This window comes from Dermacentor variabilis, chromosome 2, assembly GCF_050947875.1.
Source record: "Dermacentor variabilis isolate Ectoservices chromosome 2, ASM5094787v1, whole genome shotgun sequence".
Lineage (NCBI taxonomy): Eukaryota > Metazoa > Arthropoda > Arachnida > Ixodida > Ixodidae > Dermacentor > Dermacentor variabilis.
In genome coordinates, this window is record NC_134569.1 from 239,541,071 (window position 1) to 239,568,024 (window position 26,954).

Genomic DNA, 26,954 nt, shown 5'->3' on the forward strand with positions numbered 1-26,954 from the left:
TGGATTTCTGTTCCCATTTGCTATTATTGTTTTTCCCTGTGCCCACGTATCAATTGGTTTCATTTATCCATACACCACGGTATTTGCATTATTTTTCAGATACTTCACAACAATCTCAAGATAGACGCATCCAAATACACTTCGTTTTCCGACACTCGACCGATACGTCAAAACCATGCAAAAAAACTAATGGAATATTCCTACAGTGATGAAACATATAAACATTATTTACGCTTGCCATAAGAGAATGGAACCAACTGCACCCATCTATCACAAACACCACATCGTTCTCGGAATCCGCTAATAAAATTGAAGGCAACAAAAACTAGATTTCTTTTCTGGAATTGTTGATGGTATCAATATTGTTAAACACTAGAGGAATGTTCAATGTCTGTATTCATATAACCAGTATGTCTTGTTATAATGCGTTACTGTAACCTTTTATTTCCTACATTTGTTTGCATATTTGATTGTTTTGTAAGCGTTTTACATATTGTATTGCCTTCTGCTATGCTCTCAGCTGAGAGCAGCAGTACTGAAAAAATAAATTTCACCCGAGCAATTTTCTGGCCCTGTACTGACTCTGTATTTTTGTTCTTTTCATTATAGCACCATAACACCTCCTTTTCAAACGCCGAAGTTCAATCCTGAATTTTCACATTCCTGGCCTTGCAGCGCCTTTTCCATGCTTACCATGTACATCATCAACCGTAGTGGGAATAAAGGGCACCCCTGTCTCAGTCCCTTGGTGATATCAACTTTCTCCTCGCTGCTTTACCCGCGAATACCTTTGCCACCTGTTGCAGCGTAAGCATGACTTTTGACTGTCGACCTTGCTTGTCCAAGAGATATCCTTCACTTACAGTGTCGAGGGTGATGATTTCATAGGTTTCGAACGCCGTTTCCCAATTTTCCTGATCAGTGCAGCGCTACTATCGCATAGGAAGCAAGACTTGCGCGAGCGTTTTACGTTCCCCAACGACCGCACACCAATTCTTGAAGATGACGCCCAAGTACCTGGTCCATGCTTCAAGGTATTGACGAACTCTGACCATTTCTGGCTATTTTACGATCACTTGCGGGTCGCTAAGCACAGAGCAGGAAAGCCTAACCTCCGCTAAAAACACCGTCAGTCAGCCACTAGCCATGTCTGTACATCAATGCCCATCCATGCCGTACACTTGACGGACAGTGTCGCTGTTCCACAGACTGTTATAACTCTACGTGATCATCGTACTAGCCTTCCTATGGTTAATTTCGGGTGGTGCTCACAAGTGACCACACAGGGCATTTCCCTTGTTATGCTGACGACCTTCAATGACTACGTCCTCTCGGCCCACCGGATGTTGCTCGCTAGCACACCATCGATATTCCGTCTTCTTCAAAATGTCTGTCTACTACCAACCTAAACAAAATTATCGCTTCAGACTTTTCACCCCATGAAGCTGACGATCTCCTTCGCCTCTTATCGGGATGTCTTTGACCTTAGGGACTCTCCTCTGGATCAAACCTGCGTCGTGAAGCACCGAATAAACACTGTCGAGGCCCATTCGATCCAATGACGGCCATACTGGGTATCTCCAGCTGAGCGCCATATCATTCAAAAGGAGGTATACAAAAATACTCGGCAAAGAAATAATCGAACCGTCCTGCAGCCCTTGTGCTCCTCCTGTGGTTATTGTTAAAAAGAAAGCCGTGTACCTGCTTCCAGGCATAGACGACGCCCTGAATTGCTTTCACCGCTCCAAGTATTTTTTCTTCAATAGACTTGCGGTCAGAGTAGTCGAAAATCACCGTTCGTGACGTGGAGCGTGAAGAGACCACTTTTTCTACCCCTGATGGCCTTGATCAGTTTAGCGTCATGCCCTTCGGCTTTTGGAATGCCCGGCCACCTTCGAACGCATGATGCACATCACCTTACAGGATTTTAAATAGTTCATTTGCCTTTGTTATCTCGAAGATTCATTGAGTTTTCACCGACATTTAAAACGCTTCGCCACCAACTTGCCCTTCTAATGTCGGTCTATCGCAGAGCCGACCTGCAGCCTAATTCATCCAAGTGCTACTTCGGACGTAAGCAACTTACAATGCTCGGTCTTCTCGTCGACTCGACCAGTGTTCGCCCCAGTCCTGCCAAAGTTGGAGCCATCCAGAATTTCTCCGTTCCGACTCGCACAAAGGAAGCTGGCAGTTTTGGGTGATTGTGTTTCTACTTCCACCGCCTTGTCAAAAAGTTTGCGGTAACCGCGCACCCTCTCACAAATTTCCTGAAAAAAGGCCTCTCGTTTCTTTAGAGCGCAACTCCTAGGCGCCCCTTCTTCCGTAGAGCGTCGACGTCCTTGGCGTATTCAGCAAATTAGACTTAGTCAAAGCATACCACTAAATACCTGTCGAGCCTTCCGACGTACTGAAGACTGCCATTACAACACCTCTTGGCATGTTACCTACGTATGCCATTTGGTTGACGAAACGCCGCGCAAAACTTTCAACGGTTTGTTGACCAAGTTCTTCGTGGTTTGACCTGCTGTCGCGCATGCATCGATGATATTTTCCTCTTCAGCACGTCCGCCGAAGATCACGAGTTTAACCTGCGTCAGTTCTTGCGTGACTCCAAATTTAGGACCTAGTGAACGGATCGAAGAGCGAGTTCGGTGTTTCTGCATTAGACTTCGTTGGCCATCGCGTGGATTCCCGCGAGATCTCTCCCGCTGCGGCGCGTGTGGAAGCCACAATAGAATTTCCACGACCACCGACAACGAAAAAACAACGTAAATTCCTTGGCCTCGCCAACTATGACTGGCGGTTCATTCCTCATTCCGCTGCCATCTTGCAGCCACTCAACACACTCCTGTCTGGTCAAACGAAACCGAACGATTCCATCTCCTGGACAGACGATGCGGAGACAGCTTTCAGCTCCATCGAAGGAGCCCTCGCCGACGTGACGCTCCTCGCACATCCAAAGTCCGAAGCCCTATGTCACTCACGGTGGACGTCTCGGACGTCCCCGTCAGAGCAGTACTGCAGCTGCGTGTCAATGGAGTGTGGCAGCCGGATGTGTTCTTCTCGAGGAAGCTGTCGGAATACGAGCGACGTTACAGCCCTTTCGGTGCCGAACTGCTGGATGCCTGCTTAGCTGTGAAAGATTTTCGCCACTTCCTCGAAGGTAGGAAATTTTACATTAGCACCGAGCACAAGCCACTCACGTACGCTTCGACCACTACCAACTCTGCCACACACCACGGGATATCCGCCAACTTGACTGTATTTTGGAATTCACGAGCGACGTCCGACATATAAGTGGTAAGGACAAGCCCATTTCTGGCACGCTATCTAGAATAGGACTCAACGCAACTGTCTATGAGCGCCCACAAGTGGAAGAGCGCCCAACAGCGCCCACCAGGGGACAACAAACTTCAGGCCCTACGATTGAAAGACAACTCCCTCGAGTTCAAAGAAGTACAACTAAGAGGCTGCGCTATACGCTTGGTTTGTGACATCTCTACCGGTTGCCCTCGGCCCTTCGTTCCACCGCCATTTCGCCGCAGTGTTTTCGATGCCTCGCATTGAATGTCGGACCCTACCTTGGCATCCGTGCGACTCGACAGCTGGTCACTACACGATGCCTATGGCCACACATGAACAGTTACGTCTGCCGCTGGACGCGCACTTTTCTCAAGTGCAACCAAACAAACCATAGGGAAAGAAATTAAACAAGAGGGGACACTCGGCTAAAACATGAAACAGGAAACACGTCACGGCTAGAGTTAATCCCATCCGTTAGTTGGCTCGTGCATTGGAAAAAAATAATATGAAATGAACTTACAGACAACGATTTATTTATTTTTATTCTCTCCCGCTAAATGTAAAAAGTTTTGCCTATAAATCAACTTATACTTTGCGACTTATTTTTCTTGCGTTACCTAGCAACATGCTAACGGCACGTCAGATGCCTGCGTCATGCGCCAGATACGCCACCGAAGCCAGCGAGGCCGGATGCGCATGTGAAGTTCGCCTGTTCGGCGACCCGTCTCCTTTGGATGTATCCCGTTTGTTGGGCTCCCGGCGTTTTCTTGCGTTTCTTCTGCCCTTCGACACGGCATCACTGCACTAAGGTGAGAAAGTTTGTTTGACTGTATGCTACGCATTTCAAACAATTTTAGCATTTACGACACGGAACCGAGAATTGTGACGCAATTAGCGAAAAAACAGCTCGGCCGTCCTCACGTAGTTAATTTGTGTTAATGACTAGTACTGGGACATGTTAGCGGCGCTTTCCCTGAGCCCCAACATTATTAAAACCTATTTCGGTAGTTTTTGCGCACGCTTGCCGCACCCGGTTTTGTGATGCAGTTACCGAAAAGCATCTCGGCCGTGTGACGCAGTTTCGCGCGTACTGAATCTTACCGGGACAAGTTCTGGCGCTTTTTCTGACCCCGAACATTATTGTAACTAATTTCGTTACTTTTTCGGTTACTTTTGAGGCACGCTCGCCGCGCTTGGGGTTCTGACGTGGTCGGTCAGCAGGCCATGGTGACAGTTAATTTGGCGTCTACTGAATCTTAGACAAGTTTGTGACGCTCTCTGCGACCCCGCAACATATCGTTCTTTCGGTGCTCACGCTTGTCGAGGACGCGACGAGTGATTTGCAAGAGTGATAACACTGGAGTGTTGCTTGCGCCGGCAGAACGCGCAAAAGATGATGTCGAGGAGCTCAAAAACCAAGAAGTCGAAAAGACTGTCTTCTGAACGAATGAAAACAGGTTTTCCCCTCACACATTTCTCTTGAGTGCGAGTAGGAGGCATTCCGCGAGCGTCTAGCATGGTCTGCGCATAGGTGTGTGCTGTCCTTAGCACAAAGAGTATAGCGCAGCAAGTAGAACTGGCTGAGAGCCGGTGTTGTAGCCACCTCTGTGTATGTAGCGTACTATCGCTTCGGCTTAGGCCAAGCTGTTTCAGAAACGCGCAGTCACCCATTCATTTGCGCTATTAAAGTATTTTGAATGGGGAAATGCTTGGAAAATCCCCGCAAGAGCGTCTGCGTCAGCAGGCGTTTGGTCGCGTTGCGACACCACGTACCCGAGCACACGAGGGTTGGACCATCCCGCGTGTAGCCGTGCGCGGCTTAGCCGTGTCTGGGAAAAGGGGGATCCGGGGGGTTGAGCTGATGCTGGGTGTTAAGACCTTTAAGGCCCCCCGGCGGAAGCAACACACCCCTTTGGCCTCTGCTTCACATAGACAGCACCCCCGGACTTACCCACCCTGGGGAAACCGGCAGTTGCCTTTTCCTGTCCCCCTCTCCATTCTGTGTTTTTCTATCTTCCTTTCAATCTTTCCTGTCTTCTCCTCTCTTCTATTTACTTCCGACTTTCCTGGCAGCGAGGGTTAACCTTGTGTGAGTCGCCAACCTTGAGTACTCCAGATTGGGTTATAGTAGCACCGTACAACTGGCGAGGGCTTTTGTTACTCGTAAGACTTGCTCCGTCCCCATGTTGGGGTCAGTGGTGAGCGTTTGGCGCTACTGCCGAACTCAAGACCCCTATATGGCTTCAAGTAAACCACTTTCCCTTGATCGCCCTCTAAAAAGAGGGCGCATCGAGCAATGTGTCAATTCTTTTTGAAGAACAATCAAGAACACTTCCCTAAGTACCAAGTAATCCACAGTGAAGCCAACAAGAGCGTGCGTAAATTCTCCCCCTTCTTGGTGGCGAAATGCCTTGCAAAAACTATAGGACCTGGCTACAAAGCTACAAAGATGTCGAATGGAGACCTGCTCCTTGAATTGAAGGATAAAACAAACACGATCAAATTAATGACTTGAAATCCATTGGCTATGTAGCAGTCACTGTGTCGGCACATCGAACCATGAACACGAGCCGTGGAGTAATCTCTGAAGACAACTTCTTAGACCTTAGTAACGAAGAGCTGCTTGAAGGTTTCCAGGACCAAAATGTGATCAAGGTAGAAATAATCCTAATCCGCAGGAACAATGAACAACTTCCAACAAAGCACATAGTATAACCTCTGGTACCAGTCTGCTGCCTAGTACATTGGATGCAAGCTATATCAAAGTAGGTGTTAGGCCATACATCCCAAAACTTCAACGGTGCTTTAACTGCCAGAGGTATGGGCATGGATCCCAGACATGCCGAGGAAGGCCGACTTGCGCAAAATGCAGCTCGAACAATTATCCATCAGACACTTGCGACTCATCTCCACATTGCGTGAATTGTGATGGAAGCCATCCAGGCTACTCTAGAACGTGCCCTAAATGGAAGAAAGAAAAAGAAATCCTTTCATTAAAGGTCAAAGAAAATATGACATTCCACGAAACAAAGAAACGTCTGTGATATTTAAATCACACAAGCTTTTCCGAGGTGGCGCGACGGGGGGCAGCATCACGAATCCCTCGGGAGCCTACCGCGGTCACTGATAGTGGTCCGGTAATCACTGCGCCTGCCCCCCTGGTGACTGCAGCAAGTGCTGCTCCATCGACATCGAAGGTGGACCTGCCGACTCTGGTTCCGCAGGTCCCAAAGCTAATCCGAACTCCACGGCCTGGGACGCGAGTTTCAGCGCCTAGTTCACGATCCTCCAGCGCCTCTGAGAAGGTCATGGAGGTCGATCAAAAATCCCCGGCGTCATCGACGTCGAAACATCAGCGCTTTCAGGAGCGCGCTAGGAGAGAGAAAATCCCTGTAACTGCTCAATGAAAGAGTCCGGTAACCTAAATGGTTACCGTCGTTGTATACATATCTATCTTCAAGACATGCAGCAGAACTGATAGTTGGGCGAGTTCGTACGAATTCATAGTAAAATACTTTTGCGCGCACAATTTACAAGGACACTGTGAAGGGGTCACACGAGCGCTTACTCAATATTCTATTTTCGGAAAGATACAGAACATATACACCCCAGCTATCAGCGCTGAGCATGTGCAACAAGAGTGCTCAGTAAAACAGAAACACATTAAAACAGATTAAGAAGGTTCAACCAGTATTTAAAAAAAGCAAATTCATTTTCAGTGATTACAACCGATGGTTGGCTTATGCATCTTTCAGCGCACTTTTTGATATGAAATGCTCCTGTGATTTCACGTGTTAGATTATTTTTATCTGAAAACAAAATATCAGTGTTAAAATATACCGGATCACAATACTTCCAATAAATTAGACAATAGGGTAAAAAAATGCAGCTTCGGTCTAAAAGACGATCAAAAATTCACAAAATGCAGGATAGGTTTTGTGTACCGGCTTCCATTGACCTGTGGCAACATGTACGTAGGACAAACCGGTCGGTGCATAAACCCCCGTCTAAAAGAACATGAACGTTCTCTTGGGAAAGAAAATCATTCGCACTTGTCGAACCACTGTAATCTATGTCATTGTTATCCGGCATTTTTAACACTGACATTTTGTTTTCAGATAAAAAATAAGCTAACACGTGAAATCACAGACGCATCTCATATCAAAAAGTGCGCTGAACGATGCATAAGGCAACCATCAGTTGTAATCACAGAAAATGAATTTGCTTTTTTAAATACTGGTTGAACCTTCTCAATCTGTTTTTAATCTGTTTCTGTTTTACTTACCACTCTTGTTGCACATGCTTAGCGCTGATAGCTGGGGTATATATGTTCTGTACATTTCCGAAAATAAAATAGTTGTGAGTAAGCGCTCGTGTGTCCCCCTTCACTGTGTCCTTGTCAATTGTGCGCGCAAAAATATTTTACTATCAACACATGCTCTTGAACACAGACTCACAGAACATATATATATATATATATATATATATATATATATATATATATATATATATATATATATATATATATATATATATATATATATATATTATAGTATTATATAGTATTATATATTATTTAGTATTGTTAATATTATTATTATTAATCTAGATGATGTCAAAGGCCTGCTAGAGGAATATCAGCCACGGTTGTTCTGTGTTCAAGAAACACATTTAAAGTCTACACACAAGAACTTCTTAAGACAGTACATCATTTTCCGTAAAGACAGAAATAACGGTAATTCTTCCTCAGGTGGGGTGGCAATCATAGCCCAAAAGTCAGTAGCATGCCAACATGTATCACTCCAGACTTCATTTGAAGCAGTGGCTGTTCGGTCTATATTGTTCAACCAACTCAGAACTGTTTGCTCCATATATATATATATATCTCCTGATGAACGGTTTTACACAGCAGAATTTGAAAAGCTGATAGACCAGCTTCCAGAACCCTACATAGTAATCGGAGACTTCAATGCTCACAGCACATTCTGGGGTGTGACTCAAGATGTGATGCGAGAGGACGGGCAATTGAAAAGTTCCTTCTTTCATCTGGAGCCTGTCTATTTAACAAGGCAGAGCCAACTTTTTACAGTCCTACCCACAACACGTATTCGTGTATAGACTTAGCCATAGGGTCAGCATCACTTCTTCCATACCTGGAATGGAGAGTTATCAGTAATCCATATGGGAGCGATCATTTCCCAACACTCCTAGAAACAACAAAGTGGCACGATGGACCAGCTTGGAAAGTTATCAGTAATCCATATGGGAGCGATCATTTCCCAACACTCCTAGAAACAACAAAGTGGCACGATGGACCAGCTTACCCGAAAAAGTGGAAAATTCATGGTGCAGACTGGTCAAAGTTCAGAAACATATGTAAACTGTGCCTGGAAGATGTGGACCACCTAGGTGTAGAGGAACTGGCCAGCTACATCACTGAACATATCCTCTGTTCTGCTCAAAACTGCATACCTCAGTCATGCAGAGATAAAGTCAATCCAAAGCCGTGGTGGAACAAAGACTGCGAAACTGCAATGAAACGCCAAAACAAAGCATGGAGTAGATTTTCGCGCTATCCAACCACAGAAAACGTAATAGAATTTAAGCGGTGCCAAGCTAATGGCCGCCGCACACGCCGAACACCCAAAAGAGAAAGCTGGTCACGCTACGTATTCTCCATAAACTCATACACGGATGTTAGTAAAGTATATAACAGGGTACGTAAACTAAAATGACAACATGCAAATCCTTTTCCTCTCATCCTTGGCTCTGGCGATACAATAAAAGATCAAGCAAACACTCTTGGTGAGCACTTTCAGAGAGTATCAAGCTCCGAAAATTATTCTGAAATGTTTTTGAACCATAAAAGAATAGTAGAAAATATTCCTTTGCGTCCAAACAAGTCATCAGAAGGGTACAATAGACCTTTAATATTCCATGAACTCAAGCTTGCCCTAGGCTCTTGTTGTAGCTCTGCTCCAGGTTCTGACACAATAACTTATGAAATAATCAACAATCTGCCTATGAGACCCTAAACTGTATTTCAGGCCTTTACAATAAGATATTTGCTACTGGTCATATACCCTCATCTTGGAAAGAAGCAATAGTCCTACCAATACTCAAACACGGCAAAGACCCTTGCTTAGTTAACAGTTATAGACCAATTGAACTCACTAGCTGCTTACTTAAGGTATTTGAAAAAAAAATGATTAACCGTCGTCTTGTGTTCTTTTTGGAATATAATGGTATATTGGACCCTCGCCAATTTGGCTTCCGAAAGCGAGGTCTACAACCGATAATCTTGTTCTCCTTGAATCATATATACGTGATGCATTTGCACACAGCCAATACTGTCTATCTGTATTCTTTGATCTTGAGAAGGCATATGATACTGCCTGGCGATACGGTATTCTGCAAGACCTGTCGTCCTATGGAATTTGTGGTAGTATGCTGAACATTTCGCAAAATTACTTATCTGAAAGTTCCGCGTAAGAGTTGGTAATGTACTATCACGCACTTTTATTCAGGAAAACGGTGTACCACAAGGACGAGTGCTAAGCTGCACACTTTCTATAATCAAAATGAACTCTCTCCACTCTCTTATACCACCCATGGTGTCTTACTCTGTCTATGTGGACGATATCCAAATCAGCTTTAAATCTTGCAACTTATCAATATGTGAACGCCAGATACAGTTCAGGGTTAATCGGCTCACTAAATGGGCAGACGAAAACGGGTTTAGATTCAGTGCAGAAAAGACTTCCTGTGTGCTGTTTTCTAGAAGAAGAGGGGTATGTCCGGACCCTTGCATTACGATGCATGGGAGAAGCCTGATAAATAGAAAAGAACAAAAATTTCTGGGTGTAATCTTCGATACTAAACTAACCTTCAGGCAGCATATAAAGCATCTGAAGCTGAAATGTCTTAAAACTATGAACCTTTTCAAGATTTTATCTCACCAGTCGTGGGGAACAGATAGGCACTGTCTCCTATCTGTTTTTGAAAGACTTGTGTTGTCCCGCATAGACTATGGAGGTATTGTATACCAGTCGGCTTCAAAGACAACACTTAAAGTACTCGATCCTGTATACACGATTTTACGGAGAGAGCGGGGATACTCTCGAACCAGGAGCACTGCGTTCGATTCGCCGTTTCCGTTTCCGGTAACCCAGAGTGGCCCTCTTGCATTGGGCTGTTAAATTTGCTCGACAGAAGCTGACGCGTGCCTGTTTCAATGTGTTTTCTCCTTTTTGCATGCGCTGGTTAACAGTAGAAATGCCTTTCACCGCGCCTACGTCGTCCGGTCAGCACTGTGTAGTGGTGGGTTGTGGCAACAACCAGCGAAAACGAAAGAATATCGCGGATAGCTTGTGCGAAAAACACGCTGTGAAGAAGGAGCAATGTGGTTGCGATATGTTTCTGTTGCACCGCTTCCCCGCGAACGTCGACTTGGGTCGTCAGTGGACTTCTCTGATAAACAGGAAAGACTTCGTGCCAAACAGAAATTCACGTGTGTGTTCTGCGCATTTCGTTGATGGAAAACGCACGGAGCAAAACCCGCTGCCGATGCTGAACTTGGGTTACCAGCGAAAGGTAAGTGAACACTTGTTCATCGCTAGCTGACCCGTTCTAAAGCACCGCATTTCGTGTAATTAGTGCCTTAGACATTGGGCCTTTACAGCTCTAGTGAAAAAGCTTTGAAGTCATGTACCGTAGCTCGTAGCTATTTCTGCCCCTCGATTTCTGCCGAACCTGAATAGGAAACGTGCCGCAGTTTCATGCTCGATAGTGGTGCTGTGAAATGTCACAATTGAGCTAGGCTTCATGCTATCGGTGCGGAGGACACGATATCTTACTGGTGAGACGTTAACTTTTTACATCTTCGTCGCTTCGCTTGTCCGTGGCGATCTATCAGCAATTGTTGCTGAATCGAAGCCTCCGTTCTTGGCTGCGATAATAGATATGCTGCGGTGGCCTAGCGGTTAAGGCGTTTCACTGCCAAGGCCGAAGTCGTGGTGCCGATACGCAGCCGAGGCGGCGACATTTCTATTGAGGCAAACCGCAAAAACGCTCCTGTACTAATGCTTGGGTGGTCTGAGAACTTCGGGTTGTCAGAATTAATAAGTTCGTCTCTACTGCAGTGCGTTTCATAATTTTGTCAATGGCTTTGGCACATAAAACCCACGAATCTTTAGCTGCGATAATAAAAAAGCTTCGTAATATTTCAGGTTATCTTTGGGCGCAGACGCCTGAACCGTGACGAAAATACGCCAGCACCAACTAAGCGGAAGGCAAGTGTACAGATTGTTATCACTGTGTGGCTGATAATGATTTATTTCCATTGCAGAGAAAAACGAGCAGAGACACACGAGATGAAGAGTCACGTCAGGTTCCTTCACAGAGTGTAAGGCTTTTCTTTGGTCTAATTTGTCAGAATCTGAACATACCAGTGAATTGAACTATGGAAAATAGCCGGTGTGTGTCGTTATAAGAACAATGTAGCCGATTAGTCACGAGAAAGATATAAGTATGCTGCGTACCACAATACGGGAACATATTTCGTTTGTTAAACAAGCTTGTCTTTGAGAACAAGAACTTAGCTAGTTGATGTTTTGCCTACAAGTAACTTCACTTACTGGAAATGCCCCAACTAGGTCTTTCCCGCGCTGTGAAGTTTTCATAACTATGTAGGCCAGCGGAAGTTCTGTCAATGCAACAGGCTTAAAGCTATTGATGTGTTTTTACAGGTCACTTATGATGCACAAGCTTCCACATTGACCTCTCTTTTGGACAGTTTGGAATATGTGAGTAGGCATTCACTGTCTTGACATACTATCACTGAGAATATGTGCTCATTGTTATGTGTCCTACCCATACCAGGTTGGAGATAGTGCCGAGACAATTCTAGACAGCGCTTGTGCATGTCAGGAAACAGAAGTAAGCAATCATGCCAACAGCTTAAGCTTACAGGTACACCAGACACGATAAAACCATGCCAACTGTTGCTATCGTTCTCTCAACAGGAGACTTCCCACAGTGAGCCTGCAGTGTTCACTGATGCATTTGAAAGTGAACCAGCTGTAAGTGACCTCCTGCACCACTTATTGGCACAAGTGCTGTTCAATTCTTTACACATTATGAAAGAGTAAGCAGTCGTGCAAATTCTTCTGCCTCCTTATGTTGTCATATTTAAAGGTAACTCAACTTCAACAGGCTGCAGCACACATGGAAACCACATCATTCAACAATGTTTTGGGGAATGAAGATGTAAGTGCTCACACAGCCAGTCTAGGCTTCTGAACACGGTGCCTGTTAAGAAGTACACACATTCACATGGTTTCTCCTTTCATAGGCTCACTGCAATGAAGATACGTTTCCCAGCTCTGGCACAGTTTGTGAACCAGATGTGAGTGGTCGGGACAATCTAGGCTTTTTCATATGCTGCTTCAAGTGGAACTGAGCTGCCAATTTCTTCTGCAGGTTTCCCTTCACATTGGAAATTCACTAGTCAGATGTACATTGGATAAGGAACCAGATGTGAGTGTACAGGCACTGTCCTCTCCACATGATCATGTCTACTTCCTGTGTGACACTGCAATGATGATTGCTGCTGTGCTTTGTTTACAGGCTTTCACTTATGGTGTAGCTACTCCAGACAGCAGTGTTGCAGAAAATGAAGTTTGTGGGAGCTTAATATCAGATCACGAAATTGACGTAAGTATGCACGCAGATTATTTGAGTTGCCGGATGACGTGTTTAAGTTTCTCACAAAACTGTCATTTTGTCAGATTCACGTAAGCAAAACCGAGCACATCATGACAAGGAAAAATACAAAGGTAATATTTTGTAATGTTAACGTGTTCTACATCATGACATGCCTTTCCACGTTCTTGTAGGTGATGAAAGATAGGTCCACACAATGGGAACTGCCACCAGCTGACCATTCGTACACCAGCACGAGACTTTCTATGACCATGAGAACTATTTCCTATCGAACACTGACCAGTGATGACATTCTTTTTTACACTGGCATTTCTGTGGCTGCATTTGACAAGCTCGTGTCAGCACTGAAGACTCAAGACAAGACAATTCGCAAGCTCTTCACCATCGAAGACCAGCTGTTATTGACACTCATGAGGCTTAGACTTGGCCTCCTTTGTGGAGATTTAGCAAGACGGTTCGAGGTCTCTGTAGCTTATGTTTCTAGAACATTTTCGAGAGTGCTGGACGACCTGGTGAAGATCATGCAAGAAGTTGTTGTGTGGCTTCCCCGCTCAAGGTTGCGGGCAAGCATACCTGAGAGTTTCAGAAACAGCGAGTACAGTCATACAACATGCATATTCGACTGCACTGAAGCACTAATGCAAAGGCCACGGAAACTGATGGCCAGATCCCAAAGTTACAGCCAATACAAGGGTGCAAACACGATGAAATTTCTTACCGTCATAGCACCAAATGGATTTATAATGTTTGTGTGAGATGTGTATGGAGGCAGGGCATCAGACAAATACATTGTAAAGACATGTGGAGTGGAAGAGTACCTCCTTCCAGGTGATGAGATAATGGCAGACCGTGGTTTCAAGCTTGACCCTTATCTTGAAGCTCAAGGGATTAAAATGAACAGGCCTGCATTTACAAAAGGTAGGTGTCCACAATAGTGTTTTCATAACCTCCATAAACTTAAGAGCTACACAGTAATTACACGTACATGACTGCCTCTTCATCTTTTTTTTCTCAGGAAAGGATCAGCTACCTGAAAGTGAAGTCACCGAAACTAGGCGCATCGCATCGCTACGAATTCATGTTGAGCGGGCAATCAACCGAATCAAGACGTACAGAATTTTCAAGCAAGTACTGCCCATCAAGTCAAGAAAGTATGCCAGCAAAATTGTCCTTGTTTGTGCAGGACTCTGTAACCTTAAACGCCCGCTCATCAACGAACAGACAAAAGCATAAATGTCCCGTATGTACTTTAATTTAGCCTTAAGCACTCTGAGAAGTGAGTAGGGTAAACTTCACTAATGCCGTTTTAAAGTGAAAGCTTTATTGGCCTGGACTTGCAACCTGGACTTGCAATCAAGATTAACCAAGGCTAACCATGCTATGCCTTCGCTTTCGCTACGTATAGCCGAGCTAAGCCACTGCCAATTTTTTTGTAACGTCACTGGTTTCGTACCTGTGAAGCTTATGGAAGTGATTTGAAGCCAGGGTGTTAAAATGTGGTTGAATGTTTTTTTATTCATTCAATATACTTGGATGGCTCCAATGAAGCAGACATTATGAACAAATAAAATTTCACTTGCTCATCACAAATCGCAAATCTCTTCATACTTTTTGCACATAGCCAGCTTTTTCTTATAATGTAGGTCCTCAAGGTGAGGCAGGAGATGCAAAAAGTAGAATGTTTTGAGCCTCTTCAAGTTCTGTTCAATGTACCGTGTGTCAATAGGCACATTTACAATGACATCACTTTCAGGCGACCACACATAAAAATAGCAGGTGCTTTTGCCACAGCAAAACATGCTAAACTGCACTTGGTCATAGTAACCATTTTTGCCACCTGGACAAAGCACAGGTTCCCCATTCACAAGCTTAACGTCATACTTTCCCTTTTCAATTAATACCGTGCAATCTGAAACCGTGGGACACTTGATCTCAACTAGAGCATCATCAGCACAGATGCCATCAGGGCTTGCAGACAGCCAAGGATGTGTACTGCTCACTACCATACCCGACTGCGCTACAGCCAAACCAGTCTTCCTCGTAAATGCTACTCTTGCAATGGCTTCATACTTCAGCCCATGCTTTGTGGCAGCATTACCGGTAAAGCCTGGATTTGAAAGCGCAGAAACAGCTTTCGAGGGATCAGTGCTTTCCCTTTTAGGAACCCGCTTCACATTTGATGCAGTTATGCGAAGGCGCCTGGCCATGCGCCATAGCGGGCACCCCTGTTCCCTAGTGGCAAATTCAAGGAAAGCCCGTCCTTCATTCAAAAGCATAACAAACTTTTGATAAAATACTCTGCAAGGGTCGCAGCCTTTTGGGAGTTCCAAAGGGTCTGTATGTGAGTGGCGAGGCTGGCTTGGCAGATCAGTAGCACGTGGGTCCCAAGCAGCCGCATTCAATGTACTATGAAGCAAGGTACCTGCAAGATATAAGGCAATTACACACAATTCACACTGCACTGTGCCGGCTAACACCACTTGTATATATAATGATGTGCAATAACCAAACATGATATCTACTGTATTTGACAGGCACCAACACCTATCACAATGTGCATTACTATTATTTAAATAAATGGCAATAAATAACCCGTCAGTGTCCTAACGTATGCGTGTCGATGCCAAAAAACATACTGATGCCATACAGTGGCAAAAAAAATATAGGGTTTCAAGGAACAACCGCCGCTGTAATTTTAAGGCATTTCACTTAACACAACTGCACTCATTTCATGTTGGAAGAAATGTGCCCTCACCAGGAATGTTGAAGAGATCTGAAAATGGTTTCCTCCCAATGTGGTTCATCAGCTCTACATCATTTCCGAAGTGATGAAACTTTCGTGTGGGTTTTGGGGCCTTGTTTTCGGAGTCCACAGTTCGTTTTTGCAGCTTAAAGTCCATATCTTCAAGCAGGACAGGTTCCACATTCCTCTTTGTTCCCCTGTTCCACTGAGCTGTTTGGTCAGTACATGATGTGCCGGTCATTCCCGAGGCGACAGCCATATCGACTTTGCACAGTAGTGCACCAACATGGCTGCAAACCCTTGCTTTCCCAGCCATACACGAACAACCAGCAGTGATCACCTGTCCGGTGTGCCTTACGCAAGCCCATGCTGTCCAAGGCTTTTGATTTATGGCCTGCGATGGTCGAACATCCGCCTTGAGGTACACTAAGTCTGCGTTAACATTGTGACAAAGCACCTGGCCCACCCAGCCACTCTGTACAAAATTGTAGGAGTCTAGGCTTTTGTATGCCTCAGCTTCTTTGAGGTCACATGCCTTGCTCTTGATGAGGTAGCACACAATGTGGGCACTTGACACACTTGGCCACGCCTTGACATCGTCCACCCAGCTTTTGACAAACATTGGGTGCACGTAAGTCACTCCATCTGAAAAATAGGTGACATCAATCAGTGAGTGAATATGCAGGCTAAAAATATTTGCATATACTGCAGCAACAAATACAATGATTAAAAATTATATTCTGAGGATTTACGTGCCGAAACCACGATTTAATTGCAAGGCACGCAGTAGAGAACGACTCAGGATTAATTTTGACCACTTGGGTTTGTTTAACGTGCACCCGATGCACAGTACACGGGCATTTTAGCATTTCACCCCCATCGAAATGCGGCCGCCGCGGCCGAGAATTGATCCAGCGCCCCCGGGCTTAGTAGCGCAACGCCATAGCCACTACGCCACCACGGTGGGTTATCAAATACAATGGGAACATGCGATGGGAGATGGGAGATGAGATCATCGATCTCATATGTGTTAAACCAAAGCCTCATCTTTGGTTACACTGCGAGATAACCCGCCGTGGTTGCTCAGTGGCTATGGTGTTGGGCTGCTGAGCACGAGGTCGCGGGTTCGAATCCCGGCCACGGCGGCCGCATTTCGATGGGGGCGGAATGCGAAAACACCCGTGTACTTAACTTTAGGTGCACGTTAAAGAACCCCAGGTGGTCGAAATTTCCGGAGTCCTCCACTACGGCGTGCCTCATACTCAGAGAGTGGTTTTGGCACGTAAAACCCCATAATTTAATTTTAAAAAACTGTGAGATGCACTTGGAGGCGACATTGTCATGCCCGTGGCTCAGACTGTAACGTCCCTACATTCCCTTCACTAAAACATTAAATGCTGTTTGTAGTGGGGTACTCCAGATTACTTTGACCAGCTCGGCTCCTTTAGTGTGAACACAACGCACGGCAGTGGACGCTGCGGCCGGCCTTAAGTCCAACAGCGCAACACCATAGCCACTGGGCTACCGCGGAGTGCTCGTTTTTCTGAGACGGTAGATATCGCTTCGTTCCCACATCGTTTCCATTTATTACGCGAGATGAGGCTTCGTAGCACGCCAGCGATGCGGGCGGATTATTAGGACGGCTAGACGGCTTTCCGCGATCGCAGATCAGTACAAACTGCGTCGTTCCGCACATGTCTGAGTGGAAAGCACTTGCAACAGAGAACGAAGATTTCGGTAGGACACCGCCGCGAAGCTATCCTAAGCAGCTTGGTTGCAGACCAGTCATGCGATAAGATATTGTTCATAGCAGGATAGCGAGCGATGGGAAGATGCGGTGTCCGCGCCGCCACAAACGTGCGAGCTGACAGCTGCTGCTAACACTCCCGTTCAAAGTACAACTCACAGACGCACCTGTATGTAATTGCTGGCTGCGCGATCACGGACACAGCGAACGATGAAACACAGCATGCATTGTTTATTCTACGCGAAATTGACGCGCAAAACATTTCGAGTTGAGCGCACACACTCACCGATGTCGATCGTATCCCCAGCCGACAATGTGTGGGTCCCGCTGGCTCCTGGCTGCGTGCTGCTGTTCGTTGAGGCCACTGTGGCCATTTCCTAGCAGCGATGAAGACTTCGCGAGCAGAAAGATGCGTCTGCAACGCGCTAACAAAAATTCCGCAGGAATTCACAGACACAAACGTCGGCACACCTCATACAAACACGTTGCCAAAAGGCACTGCCAGCGCAGTTAACACACAGTTAACAGCCCAGCATGGCGCGGCAATGACGCTTCCGGTGAAAGCCGACAGGTGGCGCTAGTATGATGCATATGGCGGCGCCCAGCTGCCTTAGGTAAAACAGTCTATATCACTTAGGTATCCGCCTAGCACTTGGTGCCTTTCGTACGAGCCCAGTCCAAAGTCTCTATGCAGAGTCGGATCAATGGCCACTGGATTATCAGCGTACATATCTCGAAGTCACCTATGCAATAAGAACCATGTCCCTAAAACAACATCCATGCAAAGCACTCATAAGTGATCAGTCCACATGTCAGTTGTATTCAAGCAGGCCTTCACACGCCCGGCCGTTCCCGTTAGCAGTAAAATCTGTTGCAGAAAAACTCGGAGTAGATTTGATAGATCTGCAGGAAAGCGACTACGTTGAACCCACCTCACCTTGGGATGAATGTACAGTCACGTGTGACTTGTCCTTTATAGAACTTAACAAAATGAGTTGTCCAAATGCCCTCATCCAGCAACATTTCTTGACCCTTGAAGCGATTATAAATGTATGGCATTTTCACTGATGCTTCAAAGTCTGCAACTTCAGTATCATGTGCAGCCCATGACCCAAACTTCTCCAACTCTAAAACCTTACATAAACATACCAGCATCTTTACAGCGGAAGCATATGATATTCTGATAACTGTTGAGCATATAGTACAGCACAAAATACAAAAGTCTATAATATACACAGATTCTTTAAGCGTTGTCACAGCCCTGTCCTGTGGCAAAGCAAGACAAGACCCTGTATTAAACATGCTCCTTAAAAACATTCACGTAGCGTATAAAGAAAACCTAGCTCTTGTTGTATGCTGGGTGCCAGGCCACTCTGGCACAGCAGGCAATGAAATGGCGGACAAAAATGCTGGACAAGCGGCTCATCGGAATACCGTTGATGTAAGCTGGATACCTGGTGTGGACATGAAACCTGTGGCAGGAAAGACGCTCCGTAATCATTGGCAAGCTGAATGGGACAAGGAAGTTGAAAATAAGCTGCACCTGCTTAAACCGCAGTTAACCAAATCTTTCCCACTGAAGCTTGATAGATACACCGAAGTCACACTGGCACGACTCAGAATAGGACACACCTGCGGCACACACAAATACCTCTTGACTGCAACTGACCCATCGATGTGCACACGCTGCGGTGAGAACTTAACCGTACTACATGTCCTCATTCAATGTCCTCAACTTCAGCGAGAGCGAGTGGCTCATTTTAGGGAACTTTTCTCAAATCATACACCCCCATCCCTCAATGTTTTTATCAGAGCATGCATTTTTTAACTTTAAAAGAGTGCTTAATTATCTTGCAGAAGTTAACTTTCTAGACATCATCTCATATCATCCTAACCATAAGATTGTGCCTCACAGGTGAGGCACAATCTGATGCACAAAAGTATGTCTGAGCTCTCTTGCACTTCTTGCGTAAGCAAGAATTGTACGGCAAGGGACTCGGGCAATCCGCAATAATTTACGATGTGTGCCTATAAACAATATATTTAAGGCTTTTTATTTATTTTTGTAATTATTTTAGAATTCATGCACTAGTAGTTATAGATTTGTCGTACGTGTAGGCCTCTATACAGCTCCTATTTTAAGTCATAGCACTAAACCCACAATTTTACTGAACCAAAACACATGTCCTTGCGCTCTTTGTCCTTAGATGCCCTTGCGCCAATAAACTTCAATCATCATCAATGCTTCGAAATCAGATGTTCATATTTTATACTACGGGCTGGAATGTGTCGGGTATTTTCGAAGCCATATATGTAAAAGCGAATTGCTTTTGTTGGTAATGTCGCCCATTCTCCACTTTCACACATTTTTCCTTTACACGCAGCATTCCGATAAGGTCTAAGTACCAAGCTGACACATGCTCGTAATTTACTTTTTTCAGCTGATGCCGTCCGGTGCAGCTTCGTACGGGTACTACTGCTGCTTACCTGGTGCCACAACATTGGATCAACGCACAAGAATCCCGGAACGAGCATTTATATAGAGCGAAATATACATTTCCTCATTTACAAGGCGTTTTTCGTCTACTTCATGAAATTCCACGTGGCACAGATTCGGTGAAGGCTTGAAAAGATCGTTTGCAATCATTTTAATTAAACGATTCCGCGCTAAGAACGCGCGCGATTAAGCAGAGAAGCAAGAAAAAAGGCGTCGAGTAGCGCAGCCGCCGTAGCTAGTGCCAGCTAGCGTTCCAAACGCGCGCGCCCTATACTGAAACCGGAAGTTAATCCCGTCCTCTTGGTGCCCTACTGTTAGTTCAGCCGCTGAGTTCTATGGGAGTGTCCGCTGTTGTTGAATGTCTTTCTCTACGGCCACACAGCGAGTCCGCTCGACACTTTCATGTCTCCGGATTCCTGCTTCAATCACGTATACCTTGACCTACTCGGCCTTTTGCCCACATCCAAGAACAGCTGATATATATCGACACGTGGTAGAATCCAGTAGCAAAACTGTGAAGGCGAAGCCAACTCTTTATTGTGTGAACCTGTGACCAGAAAAACAGGCTACACTCAAAGCACAATGATAGCGGCGAAGAATGTCGGCGATCGTCGAAAGTCTGATCAGCCGGTCAAGCGCGTCAGCCTTTGTACTTGAGTCATCGAATGTTCCGGAGTAATCACTGGTGCCCGCGTGTCCTCCAGAAAGTACTATACATTTCGCGTCACGCATATAATCAGATTACGCAAGGTTCCGTGGCAACACACAGTCAATAAAACCATCGATAACACTCGAGAAACTTCCTAAACATGCGGGCGCGTCCTTCTCTGAGCGCCAACATTTATTACGCGGCGAAAAGCGCTCAGCCGAGCAAGATAAACAAGTGCACGAGTCAATATTTGCATGCATAGACCGGTTCACGACAACCTGACGCCCTACCGCTCAGTGATATTAGTCGCCCGCGGCTTTATCGCCATGTGGATTAGCCGCTACGGAGTTTCCACGACCGTCACAACAGATCGAGGTGGTCAATTGAACTTCTCGCTTTTCCATATCCCAATTGCTTGGTGTCAGCCACATCAAGTCGTGAGCCTACCACCCGATCACTAACGGCATGGTTGAGACTCCACCGGCAGCTAAAATCCTCGCTCATTTCGTGACGACCATTGAAGCCTTGGATGGAGCATCTCCTACTTATCCTTCTTGCTCTTCGCCACGTGATGCGGACTGACGCGTCTTGCTGGTGAGCCAAGCTCGTGTTCGGCACTACCTTCAGGCTTCCTGGACAATTTTTTTACCCTTCGCTGGTACGAACGTTCGATGTTGGTGGTTATGCCAGTCGCCTCTAGGTTGCTATGGGAAATGTGTCTCCTATTACAACCACCAACATTCGCGTCAGTCGTGCTCTCCTTCATCAGTCGTGCTCTCCTTGACTGCAAATACATCTTCGCCGACACGACGCAGTCCGACCACCAATACGACCACCATGCGACGGACCCCTTCAAGGTCATCAACTTTCCGCAGGGGCGTCTGCGTCAGCAGGCGTTTGGTGTGTTGCGACACCACGTACCCGAGCACACGAGGGTTGGACCATTCCGCGTGTAGCCGCGCGCGGCTTAGCCGTGTCTGGGGAAAGGGGGATCCTGGGGGTTGAGCTGATGCTGGGTGTTTGGACCTTTAAGACCCCCCGGCGGAGGCAACACACCTCTTTGGCCTCTGCTTCACGTAGACGGCACCCCCGCACCGACCCACCCGGGGGAAATCGGCAGTCGCCTTTTCCTGTCCTCCTCTGCAATTTGCGTCTTTCTCTCTCGCCTTTTTCATTTTTTCCTGTCTTCTCAACACTTCTCCTCACTTCCTAGTTTCCCGGCGGCAAGGGTTAACCTTGTGTAGCTAGCCAGCCTTGGTTATGTTGTATTTGGTTATAGCAGCGATGTACGGCTGGCGTTGGCAGGGTTTCTCTAGCAGGAACTTCTGTCACGTCCCCCTGTTGGGCTCCATGGTGGGTGGTCGGCATCGCGGCCGAAAACCTAACTGTACTTATGGAAAACGCTTTTCCTAAACTCCCTGATCGCACTCAGAAACAAGGGCGCACCGAAGAGCTCTTTCAGTTTTTCGGACGCCAAGTCCACAATTTTCCTCGTTTTCATGTGATCCCCGCAGAAAAACCAGCTAAACAAGTGCGAACAATCTCCCCGTTCCTTGTATCTAAGCCTTTTACCGAAGTTTTTGGTCCAGGATATAAGGTGTCGAGGATGGCTAGCGGTGACCTCCTCTTGGAGCTCCGCGATAAGAAGCAATTTGAGAAACTGCCTCAGCTAGTATAATTTGGGGAGACCCAAGTAGTAGTAACCCCACACCGCACGATGAATACCTCCCGCGGCGTTGTCTCGGACGATGATTTGCTGGAGCTCACTGAGGCTGAGTTCTTGGAGGGCTTCAGTGAACAGAATGTTATAAATGTCAAAATAATTAAGATGAGGCGAGATGGTAAAGAAATTGCGACCAAACACCTAATACTCACCTTCAATTCAAGTGTCCTGCCCGAGTAAATCGAGGCCGGGTACTTCAAGCTCTATGTAAGACCGTACGTGCCAAATCCCCTCTGATGTTTCAAGCGCCAGCGTTTTGGCCACAGTTCGCAGAGCTGCCGAGGCCGCCAAACTTGTGCGAAATGCAGCGCGCATGAACACTCCTGTGAAGCTTGAGAGAATTCTCGCCACTGTGTAAATTGTGATGGGGAGCACGCCGCGTACCCGTGGTCGTGTCCATCCTGGAAGAAAGAAAAAGAAATCGTAACTATGAAAGTAAAAGAGAATATCTCATTCAAGGAGACACGCAGGCGGGTTTCATACCTGCACAAGAAAAGTTTTGCCGATGTAACGCGTCAGGGGGCAGCGCCACAACGGTCTCCGGCGGCTGTCCGTCCCACACCCAGTGAGGCGGCAGTGACGCCATCGGTCCCCGCGGCGGCTGCAGCTAACGCTGCTACGCCAACACAGCAGACGGGGCCATCGACCCCGAAGGTGGGCGCAGCCGAGGCTGTCCCAACCTCCCCGGCCCCTTCCAGCTCTGGCAACAGCCGGCGCAGCCAAATCCCTCAGGGAGCCCCATCGACCTCCGGGCTGGTGGGCGCAGGGGTTTGGCCCTCCAAGGCGGGACTCTCTCTTGTAACTTCTCGCTCGCAAGAGCACGTGTCCGGCGCCTCACAAGAGGCAATGGACACTACAGCTGTCCTCAAGGCGCACAAAACACCTAAGGAGCGGCGAGGCTCCCTCGAACGCTCCAGAAAGGGCAGAACCCCCGTTACAGGCCCTCGAAAGAGCTCTGTAACCTAAGGCATCACCTCCGTTTCCATACACACAGCACTTATTTACTTTCAATATGGATACACACATTATTCAATGGAACGTCAGAGGTCTTCTTAGGAACCTTGATGACGTGCAAGAACTTATCCAAAAACACAATCCAAAAGTGATGTGTCTACAAGAAACACACTTAAAACCACAACACACAAACTTTCTCCGACCGTATATCAAGTTCCCCAAAGATCGCGATGATGCTGTCGTATCATCAGGCGGTGTTGCCATTTTTCTTCATAAAAGTATCTCCTGTCAGCGTTTACAGCTACAAACGCCCCTTGAAGCAGTGGCGGTTCGAGCTGTTCTCCTAAACAAACTCATCACCATTGGCTCTATTTACATAATCCCACATTACAAATTAACGAAACATTAATTCCAATCTTTATAGATCTATTGCCAGAACCTTATGTTGTTCTTGGCGATTTCAATGCGCACAGCTCCCTGTGGGGCGACTCTCGTACTCTCGTATAGATGCGCGAGGTTGTCTTGTTGAACAGTTCCTTTCTATTTCTGGTGCGTGCCTTCTGAATACGAAGAAACCCACTTATTACTGTCTTGAAAACAATACGTTTTCTTCAATTGATCCGAGCATAGTTTCCCCGTCCATACTGCCCGAACTCAAATGGGAAGTTACGAACAATCCTTACGGAAGCGAACACGTCCCCATACTATTGAGAACACTTAAAGAAAACGAATATCTACCACAGGCTCCCAAGCGGAAGATTGACAGAGCAGACTGGGAGAAATTATGAAACTTAACTAGTATATCATGAGATGACATGTCTTCTTTAGAAATCGATGCTGCTGTGGAGTACTTCACAGCCTTCATAATAGATGCCGCATCTAAACGCATACGTGAAGTAAGTGGCTTGGCATGCAAACGCCATGTCCCGTGGTGGAACGATGAATGCAGAATCGCACGTAGGAATCAGAACAAAGCGTGGGGGTTGCTACGCGCGTCGCCCACTACAGAAAATCTTGTCAAATTTAAAAAAGTAAGGTCCCAAGGTAGGACAACCCGCCGACAGGCCAGAAGAGAAAGCTGGCAGAAGTATTTATCGAGCATTAACTCGTTTGCAGATGAGGCCAAAGTCTGGAAAAGGGTAAATAGAATTAGGGGGCGACAAACATATTCACTCCCTCCAGTAAATACACTGGGCGATACACTGCAAGATCAGGCAGACTCACTTGGGGAGCACTTTGAGAGCGTATCAAGTTCAAATAATTATTCGCAATCCTTCCTGAAATATAAACAAATAGATGAACGCAAGCCATTAACAAGAAAATGTCGAGAGAATGAGCCTTACAACCGTCCTTTTAGTATTGCCGAATTGAGAGCTGCCTTGAGCGCATGCAAGAGCTCCGCACCAGGATCTGATAGAATCATGTATGAAATGCTCAAAAACTTACACAATGACACGCAAGTTACACTAGTCACACTTTTCAACACAATCTGGGATGCAGGGTACCTTCCAACCGCATGGAAGGAAGCCATTGTGGTCCCTGTTTTGAAACAAGTTACCGCCCGATAGCCCTCACAAAATGCATTTGTAAGGTGTTTGAAAAAAATGATAAATCGGCGACTGATTCATTTCCTTGAACAGAGCAAAATGCTTGATCCTTATCAGTGCAGCTTCCGAGAAGGGCGCTCCACAACCGATCATCTCGTACGTGTTGAAGGAAATATCCGGGACGCATTTATACATAAAGAGTTCTTCCTATCGATATTTCTCGATATGGAAAAGGCGTATGACACAACGTGGCGTTACGGAATCTTAAGAGACCTGTCAGAAATGGGCATCCATGGTAATATGCTTAACATAATAGAAAGCTATCTGTCCAATCGTACCTTCAGGGTAAAAGTCGGCAATGCACTCTCACGTCCTTTTACGCAAGAAACGGGTGTACCCCAAGGAGGAGTGCTCAGCTGCACGCTCTTTATCGTGAAGATGAACACGCTTCGTGCTTCATTACCACCGGCCATCTTTTACTCTGTCTACGTGGACGACATTCAAATAGCTTTCAAATCTTGTAACCTTGCAGTCTGCGAGAGACAGGTACAGCATGGCCTGAACAAAGTGTAAATGTGGGCAGACAGGAATGGGTTTAAGATCAATCCTAACAAAAGCTCTTGTGTTCTTTTTACAAGAAAGAGAGGACTTATCCCAGATCCTTGCATAGAACTGCGTGGACAACAGATAGCTCTAAACAAATAACACAAATTTCTAGGTGTCATACTTGACTACAGACTCACTTTCGTCCCCCACATTAAACATCTTAAAGAAAAATGTCTAAAAACAATGAACATAATGAAACTTCTATCCCAGACTACATGGGGTAGTGACAGGAAGTGTTTAATGAATCTCTATAAAAGCCTCATTCGATCACGACTAGGTTATGGTGCTGTGATTTATCACTCTGCCGCCCCGAGCGCACTAAAGATGCTAGACCCAGTCCACCATCTAGGAATCCGACTGGCCACTGGCGCTTTCAGAACGAGTCCCATACAAAGTTTATATGTAGAATCAAATGTGTGGTCACTTCATCTGCAAAGAACATACATCAGCCAAACATATTTTCTGAAAGTCCACTCTAATCCTCAACATCCGTGTTTTAATACCGTTAACGAGATGACATATGCTACACTCTTTCATAATCGTTCCTCCGTAAGACAGCCTTTCTCGCTGCGTGTGAGGGAGCTTAGTCATGGAATGCATGTCCCACTCCTCGAGCTTCGCCTAATGCGTCCAGCCAAGCAGCTACCTCCTTGGGAGTGGCAGCTGATACAATGCGATATACCTTTCATGCAAGTTACAAAAAACGCTTCAGAAATTGAAATCCAAATGCATTTCCGGGAACTCCAGCACGAACACTCCTGTACGGAGTTCTACACAGACGCATCAATGTCACACGACGGGGTGTCCTATGCAGCCATCGGTCCATCCTTCTTGGAAACCGATGTACTGCATCCGGAAACTAGTATCATTACGGCTGAGGCCTACGCACTGCTGTCGGTCGTAAAGCATATAAATAAATGAAAACTCCAGAAATCAGTTATATATACGGACTCCCTTAGTGTTGTGAAGGCCTTGATGTCTTTCTGTAACCACAAAAATCAGCTAAAAATGAACTCTACTCCGTACTTTGTAAAGCATATATATCTAACCAACATGTGATTATATTCTGGCTGCCTGGACATAGGGGCATCGAGGGTAACGTTCTTGAGGACAAGATGGCCACATCAATTTCATTGCACACAGTTAATCCTACTGCTTCGGTCCCTGTCACAGACCTGAAGCCTTTCTTAAGAAGGAAACTGCGAAACCACTGGCAACGTATGCGGTACGCAGAAGTAAATAACAAACTGCACGTGATAAAGCCACAGTTACGTTCTTGGCCCTCCGTAACAAAATCACGGCGAACAGATGTCCTATTCTGTTGCCTCAGAACAGGACACACATTTGGCACGCATAACGTCTTACTCACTGAAAATGATCCTCCAACCTGCGGTAGATGCGGGAAGAGGCTGACCGTCCTCCACGTCCTCCTGGAGTGTCGGGCAGCCGAATCTCAGAGAAG

At 46.1% G+C, this 26,954-nt stretch overlaps 1 protein-coding gene, 1 long non-coding RNA gene and 1 pseudogene across 2 annotated transcripts; 2 read left to right on the forward strand and 1 right to left on the reverse strand.

Moving 5' to 3' along the window:
• Positions 1–12,050: 12,050 nt before the first annotated feature.
• Positions 12,051–12,409, forward strand: LOC142571230 (uncharacterized). Its single transcript, XR_012825804.1, has 3 exons — positions 12,051–12,107; positions 12,184–12,240; positions 12,327–12,409. It is a non-coding gene; the product is annotated as an uncharacterized LOC142571230 (long non-coding RNA).
• A 734-nt stretch (positions 12,410–13,143) lies between these two features.
• On the forward strand, positions 13,144–14,602 carry LOC142571231 (uncharacterized; annotated as a pseudogene).
• Positions 14,603–15,120: 518 nt separating this feature from the next.
• On the reverse strand, positions 15,121–18,007 carry LOC142570733 (uncharacterized). Its single transcript, XM_075679077.1, has 4 exons — positions 17,803–18,007; positions 15,782–16,414; positions 15,250–15,448; positions 15,121–15,133 (listed from the first exon to the last, which is right to left on the reverse strand). Exons 1-4 carry the CDS (start codon positions 17,888–17,890, stop codon positions 15,121–15,123), a joined length of 933 nt encoding a protein of 310 aa, XP_075535192.1. The 5' UTR covers positions 17,891–18,007.
• Positions 18,008–26,954: the final 8,947 nt, after the last annotated feature.

What these genes read in the sequence shown, in the direction of transcription:
- LOC142570733 (XM_075679077.1), bottom strand. Translation starts at nt 17,890, where the DNA reads ATGGCCACAGTGGCCTCAACGAACAGCAGCACGCAGCCAGGAGCCAGC. An exon ending in TGGGGATACGATCGACATCG is followed by an intron (nt 16,415 to 17,802) that starts GTGAGTGTGTGC and finishes CCTATTTTTCAG; the next exon opens with ATGGAGTGACTTACGTGCAC. An exon ending in AGATCTCTTCAACATTCCTG is followed by an intron (nt 15,449 to 15,781) that starts GTGAGGGCACAT and finishes TATATCTTGCAG; the next exon opens with GTACCTTGCTTCATAGTACA.